Below are 10,030 nucleotides of genomic sequence, written 5' to 3'. Positions count from 1 at the left end.
TGACCAGGGAGGAAAACCCTTCTGAGAATTCCTGGAAGATCCTACACTGTTTCCCTCGAGATGTGTTGTGCAGGTTGGGGATCCATGCCAACAGACAAGGCACCTTCTGCAGAAGCCTGGCTTAGCTTTGAGGAACACGTCAGTCTAAACCAACAAGGCCTTTTTTTAAAATGGAGATCTATTGAGATCCTATGGTGGTACCTCCATAGACAGAATCAGTCTACCTTCTATATTGAGAAGCAAGAATACATCAGCTCAGTTTCAGGCCCTTTCCGGGAGCCTTCCTCCAGCAGCGGGTGGATTGCCTGCCAGATGCCGAACGTGATGACTAATCCAGTCAGGGTATTCGCCCTTAATCCAGCAGCAACTCAGAGATGGGGGGCTGCCTGCCCGAGACCTGCGCCATAGATGAACTGGTGGCAACACCAGGTGGATTTCCTCAGCCTCCTTTGCGTGGCCCCTGGATTGCCGTTCGCCTCCTTTCCTTGGTTAGGGTCTGCAGGGCCGCTTTTGCTAGGTTTGTTCCAAGAAGCCTCTGAGGAGCTGTTCTGTTTTTCCCTGGAAAAGGGGGCAGGGGGAGAGAGGATTGGGGTGGGGGGCATGTACAAGGTCTTTAGCCCTTCCCATCACCCTCTGGTTGAAGAAACCCACTGAAAACGTCCGACTCGTGCTTCTGGGAGCATGACGGCACCGCTCCCTTTGCTTTGGCCCCGCCCATTGCTAGACTATGCCCCCCAAGAGCATCTCCAAAACGCAACTCTGCTGAAAGGGCTTCAGCACCCCCGATCCCAAGACAGAACCCCAAAGGGGAAGGGGAAGAAGAGGCGCAAGGCCCCAGCCTCGCTTTGCCATGGCCCATTTTCAGCTCGGCGGGCTGATGCTGGGAGACAAGGATCGGAAGGGAGCGCACGCCCAGTGTCCTTACCCATCACTGGAGCTTGGGCTGCGCACCAGCAGCTCCTCCTGCAATGAGCTCAGGACCTGCGTGATCAGCAGGTGGTTGCTACTCGTCGTGGTCTCCTGCAGCCTCTGTAAGAGCAGCTGGGTGGGCAGCTGGAAGTCCGGGGAGGGGGCTCTCGGCTGGGGGTGGGATTCAAAGCAGAAACACGCCGGTTACTCGGTCAGATCTGGGGGCCCACTGCTTGTTGGGGAAATCGTCCCGGGAGGAGGTTTTTCAGATGTTGTAATGCGCTTTTATGGAATTTTGAAAGTAAGTTGCAGCGGTCAGCAAAGATTCTGGCCCCAGGGTCTAGATGGGGAGGGCCCCCAGTTGGGGAGGTGCATGATGCCCTGACCATGCATCCCATCTGAGTTTCCCTGCTCAGGGTTGGTTGCAAGGCTTTTGGCACGGAGCATGGATCCTCCACTCTTATCTCCAGCCTGTGACAGGAAGGAGGTAAGACCTGGGCTTCCCTTCTTTAGAGCATTGGGAAGGCCTTAGATAAAGAGTTGGGCCTGTGATAGGCCAGCAGCCCAATCCAGCCCATGAATTCTCTCCATTATTGTTCCAAAGTATCAAGTAAGCAGTCTGTCCCGAGGGAATCTCCGTCGCTTTGTTGACACCATGGAAAACCCCACCACACAGTGGCGTCAGACAAACTAGGGACTTTTCTGCAATCTTCTTTGCCTCAGTTTCTCCCTTTGGCCTGGTCAAATTGGAACTGACGCTTATCTATCTATCTATCTATCTATCTATCTATCTATCTATCTATCTATCTATCTATTTGGAGTTTTTGTATGCCGTCCCATTCGCATGAGCCTCGGGACGGCTTGCAATACAATAAATAAACAAACAAAGCATATAAATAGTACACATAAAATCCAGATTCACCCTGGCTGTAGAATTAAAACCAATAAATAATATTAACAGTTGTTAAAGTATTGTTTAAATAAAAAGGTCTTGGCCTGGTGCCGAAAAACAAATAACGACGGCACCAGGTGGACCTCTCTGGGGAGCGCATTCCATAGGTGGGGCGCTGCCGCAGAGAAAGCTTTAAGTTCCAAAGTTTTGGGAAATGTTAATCACGGCTTCATTTTTTTAATTTCCCCAATTTTTACACAGTGTTCAGCTGTGTGTATCTCCCTATCCCCTCTTTCATGGGATATTCAGCACTCCTTACAATTGCAAACTCAAATGTTGAGTGCCAACCAAATTTTAACCAACGTGGGGCCACTGAGAAATAAGCGCCAGGTATCAGCACGCCCGAATGTTTGGAGAAGGAAACAACATTTTCCAACCCTGACTCCCCAAGACAAATCCCAGCTCACTGGGAACAGACTGTGCGTTGTGGCCATGGGATGCAGGATACTCTCCAGAAAATCCCTTCTTTAGCCACACGACAACCATGGAAGTTAAGTGAGGATTGGCCTGCAGGGCAATCTGAACCGGGGTTTCCCTGGCCACAGTTCAGTAAAAACACCACTGCAAGACTGTCCGTGTGGTGCAGATTTCTCAAAACCACTTAACCAGCCAAAACTCGTAACCGCCCACCCTGCTAAAAGCCAATGCATCCTTACGAGTTCGGCTGAACTTTCTGTGTCCAGCAGAGCGCACTGCTGTGGGCATATCCTGGGAACAAACATTGGGCTTTCAAACTGGGGTTCAAGAATAAGCATGGCAGGAGAGATGTTTTTCTGAGGCCGTTTCGGTTCTCCTAGCTCTGCCGGGGTTCCTCTGGGGGTCTTGACTCTCCTTCCATTAAACTTGGAGACTCTGATGAGCTCAGGTGTGGAAGGGAATGAAATAACTTTATGGATGCCTTTATCCTTAGAACAAACAGGAGCCATCTTGCTGGTCTGGTTTCCTCCTCCTCCTTCATTATCCTTAGAACAAACAGGAGCCATCTTGCTGGTCTGGTTCCCTGCCCCATCAGTGGTGGTCACCCCTGAGGTTCCGTCTTCTCCTTCAAGGAAGTCTTCACCACTGGAATCGCAAGGGTCTGATGAAGGATGCTGGAGAGCCTTGTCTTGGGGGTTTTCCTCCAACATTTCCTCTTGAGAGTCCAAGGGGTCCATGATGTTATCCAGAATGGGGCGCAGGTCAACCAGTATCTTTTTGATGACACACTTTCCTGGAGTTGCTTTGTTTCCTGAAGAGGACAATGGTGAATTCAAAGCTGACAATTTTGGAGAAGTAGATTCTCTTCTGTCTTTTACTTCACCCTCTTGCGTATCGTCCAGGTGGAGATGTGACAGTTTTGTCTTTACATACTTTTTGCCTAATTGACAACCTTCCTTCTTAAGATGTAGTTTCAATGTTGCCGCCATAGTTCGCTCACACCACCTGGTTTCCTTGGATGCCACTGAAGTAAAAGAGCATCTTGAGATAACAGGTTCTAGAGAGAAAGATGGATGGATAGATAAGCAATGCAGAATCCAGACAAAAGAGGTAGATCAAGAAACTAGGTAGCAAGATGAATGGTTAGTAAGATTCAGCAAGGAAAGTCATTCAGTAAAACTCTTAAATCTTAATTTCTCTGTTTATGTTTAACCCAGAATAAGCAGGAACTGTGCCAGTTTATCAGTTATCCCATAGTTCACTAAAATGAGGATGAAAATCCACAACTCTATTTTGTATAATAATGGTAAATATGAATGGACATTCATGCTACTAATCCATTAGATCCAGGTGTGAAGCAAGTGAATGACATAACCAAGATAGGTTTAAGACAGTTTAGTTCACAGATTGGACAAACAGCTTTCCTCAGGAACACAGCTGGAATTTCAAAGGCACCAAAATCACATGTTTAGGAACACTGAGGAAGGGAGGCTTCTAAGATCCTTCTTTTAAAAGGAAATGAAACATAAAGAGCCCTAAATTTATCTGTCTTCGTTGCTTCGGTTTTCTAGTAGCCCTCAAGCTGTTTGTTAAAGAAGATGCACGATTCTGCAATGCTTCAACTTTAAAAGAGCCATGCTGTAAAAAGTTACTTGGAGTCTCACACCCAATAATGACAGGTTTCTAATTACGTATCTACTCACTTGGTGGGCTTGATGAAGACATAGCCATCCTCAGAGAAGGCCCACCGTCAAAATCAAAGGGACTTCAGCTAGTCATGGCCGACTTCTCACATCGACTGCAGTGGGCCCTCTCCAAGGGTCTTTTTGCCTTTTAGGGTTAAACATACTGGGAACTTTGGGAAAGTGTCGTGGGTGCACTCACAAAATGTCTGCCAGGGGAGAGGCAGCCTGCCTATTCATGACAGGGTTGTCATGGTGAGGTAGCCAGTCACAAAGCACCTCTTTCTCAGGAGGCAAACTGGAGTAGCTGAAAGAAAAGTCACGTGGCCACGGAGCAAAAGACAAGCCAGGGAACTGCGCGTTCCACATAAAGCTATTTAAAGATGCTGTGGGTGATCAGTAGAGGTTTTTGAAGATCTAATCGAAACCAAACAATACCAAACACATACGGTATATAAGTTAAAAACCCTTAAAAACAAAACCCATTAAAATTCAACATTAATTGCACCAGAACTTAAATTTTACCTATTTCTTCCTCCAATGCAACCGTTTAGCTAAATATGGTTGTCTTGTATCTATTTCAAAATGTCAGCTCTGTTCTATATTTTTTAAAGGATTGCACCATCAAATAATCCACTACAAAGCATTCCAAAAAAATGACATGGGCACCTTGAATCTGACGGTTCACCTCATTGATGCTCCATGTAAACCGTTCATGCCGTACCTTTGCTCTTTCGCATCTCTGCCTTCTTAGGAAAGCTCTTGAGGTGTAGCTGAGCTGGAAAGGGGCAGGTGCGAGGGAGGGTGGTCCAGCGGTAAGGCAAGGGACTGAAGCAAAGGTGGGAAATCAGAAGCAAAGGGGATTCAGAGAAGATGAGGCAGTTTGAAGGATCGGGAAGGGCTGTGCAGAAACAGGATTGCTGAATCTGCGATCTGAGAGGCAGAATCCTTGTGCGCCCAGGAGAGGTCCTCCTTTTCCAACTCTGTGTTCAGCAGGTCCTACCCCGCCGTCCTCAACCTTCAATCCAAGTCTACCTGCCAGATCCATTCCCATGTTAAACTTTCCAGGATTGCTCTTCCTCACCTGCTTGATGTTTCTAATCCTTTGTTCTTTGGCTGAACGCCTCATCTCTTGTCCTCTTGGCTCTTCTCAGCCACAGTTTTCTTGCCATCTTACCCAAGCAGCTCTACTACAGATACAAGATCAATATTTATTCAAGACCAAGCAAGTTAAGACAACACTTCGCTTCCTAGAAACAGACCTGTTAAAAAGACATACCTGAACGCCACAACAAGAGGACTGGATTCACACCAGATTTTTTGCTGCCCAGCCCAGGCAGTCAAAAGGGTACAGCTCAATTTTGCCCTGTGGTTAACAGGGCGGCAATCCTGTGCCCACCAACTGGGAAGCAACCCTATTGAGTTCAAATGGGGCTTGTTCCCTGCTAAATCGATATGAAAATGCCATCACACTGCTTCAATGCGCTGAATGTGTTGTAAGAAAAAAGTGGGATATAAATCTAAAAAATAAACAATGCAGATCCTGCTTGCACCCATTTATGACAATCTTTATAGTTTATTCACAATGCTGGGTGGGGGGTGGGGTAGGGAAACGAGAAGCCCGTCCTCATCAGAGGCAGGCACACTAAGAGCGAGGCTTCTCCTTGATGGTATCTGTCGCCAAATAGATCAGCTGTTTCCAAATATGTCAAATGGATGTTGGAAATGTAAACATAAATTGGGTACCTTTTATCATATGTGGTGGACTTGTGTTAACGTAAAAAAATATTGCATTAAAATACATAAATGCCTTGAGGAAATGTTACAAAAACCTTTAGCTTTTAAACCTGAAGTTTTTTTTATTAGGCATTATTCTGGTGGACATTAGTAAACAAGAAATGTACTTGATTTTACATGTAATCACTGCGGCGAGGATTGCATTTGCCCAACACTGGAAAAGTGAAGAGCCACCCACCGACGAGCTGATTCTAAAAAAGATCTTGGACTGTGCAGAAATGGAAAGACTGACTTTGTCATTGAAGGAGAAGGAAGATACTGACTTCTATCAAACTTGGGACTCTTTTTATTATTGGCTAGAGAAACAGGACTTGGCTTAGATTTAAATATGTTTTTAAGTTATAAATGGAAAAAGAAGGGTGTGGGGGCTGACCCAGCAGGCTCAATGTTTTTGATGATTGATGTTGCTTTTAGTTTTTGTTTTTTAGGATTATAATTTCAAATAAAACTTATTTAAAAAAAAAGAACGGGGCTTCTCCCTCAGTGACCCACCAGGCTTTCCCAGGACTTCTCCACTTGGGGCAGGTTTCACTGCCTTGGACTTTTTATTTATTTGTTAGTTTTATACCCTGCTTTGTTCTTGCGAACAACTCAGAACAACTGACATCCTCCTGCCCCTCCCATTTTGTCCCCACAACAACAACCCTGTAAGGTAGGCCGGGCTGAGAGTCTCTGTTCCAAGGCAAGCTGTGAGCTCCTTCCTGGCGGGGGGCGTGTAGCGGGGCGTCTCCCCCGCTCTCAAGGGCCGCCCCCTTTCCCTCCTCCCTCCCCGCTGCCATGTCTGGAGAGGCGAGGATGACGCAACTTCCGGGGAGGCAGGGCGTGCGGGCAGGGAAAGCGTCGCGCCTCCTTCAGGCGGCCATGCTGGGTGTGGCGAAGAGGACGCAACTTCCGGGGAGGGAGGGCGTGCGGGCAGGGAAAGCGTCACGGCTCCTTCAGGCGGCCATGCTGGGTGTGGCGAGGAGGACGCAACTTCCGGGGAGGGAGGGCTTGCGGGCAGGCAACGCGACACGGCTCCTTCAGGCGGCCATGCTGGGTGTGGCAAGAACCGGGGCGGGAGAAAGGTGCCGAGCAACGCCAGGTGCCGGCCCTGTTGGTGGCAGGAGAGTGGCTTTGCCTGTTAGCGGTCAAAGAGGTGCTCATATAGATCCAAGAAAGGCTAGAGGTGTAGCTCCAGCTCTGAGCTTTCCATTGTGGGATTCCAGGACGGGAAAGCCCTGCGTATTTATTCATTTTTTTGACTTTTATCCCGTCCCATTAGCCATAAGGCTCCTGGGGCGGGTTACAGTTTGGGGCGCTGCTCTGTCCGTTATCAACAACGAGCCCCGCGAGGCCTACCCGCAAAGTATGAAAATGTCACCCTACCCTCACTCAGCTGACGTGGAGATGGGGCTATGCAACAAGAAAAGCTTTTAGCCCCGCTTTTTTCCTGCAAGGATGCCAAGGCGGGTCACATAATTCCCATTCTTGCCATCGTGTCCTCACAACAGCCCCGTGAGGTAGGCCAGGCTGAGAGGCCATGGCAGGCCCAAAGACACCCAGTGGGGACTAGAACCCGCACCTCCCAGAGCTTAGTCTAATGCAGTAACCGCTACCTGAGCCTCCCAGGGTGAAGCAGCATCTGTAAAACCCACCCAGTCACATGCCCTCAGCCTGTTCTACCTTGCAGGGTTTGTGTAAGCCTGCAGTGGACAGGAGCGAGGCAGAATATGCAGACTGCCTCGGGTTCCTCCAGAGAGGCGGGAAAAAGGCAGGATTTGCATGCAATGGACGAAGAATTGCATGCAAGTTGCCCCAGTGCAAGCCACGAGTCCCGGTGGTGAAGGCACAGGCCTGAAGCACGTGGTTAGGTTCTAGCACCCATGCAGCCCCTGTGAAGTTCAGCCTGGCCTACCTCACAGGGTGGTTGTGAGGGTGAAATGGCAAAGCAGCAGCGAAGCCAGGGGAAAGGAGGGCTGAGGCGTAACAAGCAGAGCAGTTCTGGGGTATTTACGGAAACGTTTTGAGGTTCTCCATGGCCTGCAGAGAAGTTGCTTTGCTGTGCTTTGGCTGAGCTATTTTGTATGTTATACTTTTAAAAGTTTGTTGTCCCAGCCAAAGCCCATGGCAAATACATCAAAAGAAAGTGTATAAACAAAATGAAGAATCAGCAAAATGCATATAAATAAACTGAAATATGCTAAGAACAGAAATAATTCTTTAACTCGGAATCTCCAGTGCACAATTCACCTGCTTGAGGTGAGCTTGGTTCTGATTGGCTGTTGCAGGAGGAAAAGCGCTTGGAATACATGGGACCAGGCTGGGGTGAGCTTGGTTCTGATTGGCTGTAGCAGGAGGAAAAGTGTTTGGATTAAGCGGGCCAGGCTGAGGTGAGCTTGGTTCTGATTGGCTGTTGCAGGAGGAAAAGTGCTTGGATTAAGCGGGCCAGGCTGAGGTGAGCTTGGTTCTGATTGGCTGTTGCAGGAAGAAAAGTGCTTGGATTACGTGAGACCAGGCTGAGGGGAGCTTGATTCTGATTGGCTGGAGCAGGACAAGCATTGAGAAGGTTCACAGCTGGGGGGGGGAGACTGAGGAGTGCTTGATTCTGATTGGCTGACTTCTGTTTTGGCGGGAAAGTAGGGACTTGGGACAGCAGGACCTGAGAGGAGCGTGGTTAGTCCGTTGCTGGGTGGGGACAGGAGAGGGTCTCCTGTGTGGATGGCCTGGGGACCGCCAGGGGAAAGTGGCTGGGAGCCCGGGTGTTGAGCTCTTCTTTCTCTCTGGGGTGGCCTGAGGTGCCCGGTTAAAGTCGGGTGAGGGGAGCAGCTGGAATTTGCCAACATTTGTATGCCGCTCCATAGCCCACAGGGCGCTCTGGGCAGCTTACAATAGAACAAAAAAAAAACCATATTCCAAACAAATACAGTAACATACTAGAGCAATATCTAATGGCATGTCATAAGCAGAGTCGGCTGGAGCTGGGGGTCAGACTAGATGGCCCGGGAGGTCCCTTCTGACTCTCTCTACTTCTACAATCAAGCAATACAATATTTAACTCTAAGCGATACAAAATCAAAACAAATCTTAGTACAATTTTATAATCCATTGTGTTGTATAGTCACAAAGTTGTGCCCAACCCATCGCGACCCCATGGACAACACTCCTCCAGGCCCTCCTGTCCTCCACCATCTCCCGGAGTCCACCCAAGCCCACACCCACCGTCCCAGTGACCCCATCCAGCCACCTCAGACTCTGCCCCGTCCCCTCCTTCTTTTGCCATCTATTGTTCCCAGCATCAGGGTCTTCTCCAGGGAGTCCTCCCTTCTCATTAGGTGGCCAAAGCATTTGAGTTTCATCTTCAAGATCAGGCCTTCTAAAGAGCGGTCAGGGTTGATCTCCTCTAGGACTGACCAGTTTGATCGCCTTGCAGTCCAAGGGACTCGCAGAGTCTCCTCCAGCACCACAATCCAAAGGCCTCAATTCTTCGGTACTCAGCCTTCCTTATGGTCCAGCTTTCACAGCCATACATTGCAACTGGGAAAACCATAGCCTTGACTATACGCATTATTATTATTATTATTATTATTATTATTATTATTATTAACATTTCTATGCCGCCCCTTGCCAAAACCTCGGGGCGGCTTACAACACAATAAAATACAATGAAATACAATAGCACATAATAAATTACCATTAAATACAAAATACAAAAAATACATTGGTTTACAAATATAAGATTAAAATTAGCAGTATAACTTAAGTAAATAAAAATATAGGAGGAGAAAGAGAAGGAAGAAGAAGTTGCCCTGGCCAGATCATATGTTTTAACAATTCAGATGATGTTTAAATAAAAAGGTCTTTACCTGGCGCCGAAAAACCAGTAACGACGGTGCCAGGCGGACCTCTTTGGGGAGTGAATTCCATAGGTTGGGTGCCACCGCAGAGAAAGCCCTCCTCCGAGTACTTACTCTCCTAATTTCTTTCATGGAGGGTTCCTGGAGAAGGGACTTTCCCGCAGATCTCAAAGGGCGGGCGGGCATATACGGACGTAAGCGCTCGTTCAGGTAGCCAGGACCCAAGCCGTTTAGGGCTTTATAGGTCATAATCAACACCTTGAATTGGGCCCGGGCTTCAATGGGAAGCCAGTGAAGCTGACGGAGGACTGGAGTCATGTGAGCATAACGCCCCGTCCCCGTCAGCAACCTGGCAGCTCTATTTTGCACCAATTGAAGTGTTCGGACCGTCTTCAGGGGAAGCCCCACGTAAAGTGCGTTACAGAAGTCTAGGCGGGAAG

General features: G+C 48.3%; 1 protein-coding gene across 2 annotated transcripts; it reads right to left on the bottom strand.

Moving 5' to 3' along the window:
• Positions 1-166: 166 nt before the first annotated feature.
• On the bottom strand, positions 167-5,902 carry LOC123036555. 2 transcript variants are annotated; one of them, XM_044455861.1, is made up of 5 exons: positions 5,875-5,902; positions 5,045-5,150; positions 2,518-3,302; positions 926-1,080; positions 167-558 (listed from the first exon to the last, which is right to left on the bottom strand). In XM_044455861.1, the coding sequence occupies exons 3-5, from the start codon at positions 3,265-3,267 to the stop codon at positions 369-371; spliced, it is 1,095 nt and encodes a 364-aa protein (XP_044311796.1). In that variant the 5' UTR covers positions 3,268-3,302; positions 5,045-5,150; positions 5,875-5,902; the 3' UTR covers positions 167-368. The 2 variants fall into 2 exon arrangements, with proteins under 2 accessions (XP_044311796.1, XP_044311797.1); XM_044455862.1 differs by lacking the exon at positions 5,875-5,902 and adding an exon at positions 5,240-5,429.
• Between the last annotated feature and the right edge of the window lie 4,128 nt (positions 5,903-10,030).

The sequence above is a fragment of the Varanus komodoensis genome, unplaced genomic scaffold (genome assembly GCF_004798865.1).
Source record: "Varanus komodoensis strain SLA01 unplaced genomic scaffold, ASM479886v1 scaffold80, whole genome shotgun sequence".
Classification (NCBI taxonomy): Eukaryota; Metazoa; Chordata; class Lepidosauria; order Squamata; family Varanidae; genus Varanus; species Varanus komodoensis.
The sequence above is the reverse complement of the archived record's forward strand: the minus strand, read 5'-3'. Positions and strand labels throughout refer to the sequence as shown.

Excerpts from the sequence above, each read along its gene's own strand:
- LOC123036555 (XM_044455861.1), bottom strand. The coding sequence starts at position 3,267 with ATGGCGGCAACATTGAAACTACATCTTAAGAAGGAAGGTTGTCAATTA. Across the intron at positions 1,081-2,517 it reads CAGAAAGTTCAGCCGAACTC|CCGAGAGCCCCCTCCCCGGA; the intron begins GTAAGGATGCAT and ends TCCCACCCCCAG. Across the intron at positions 559-925 it reads AGCCCAAGCTCCAGTGATGG|GGAAAAACAGAACAGCTCCT; the intron begins GTAAGGACACTG and ends CCCCTTTTCCAG.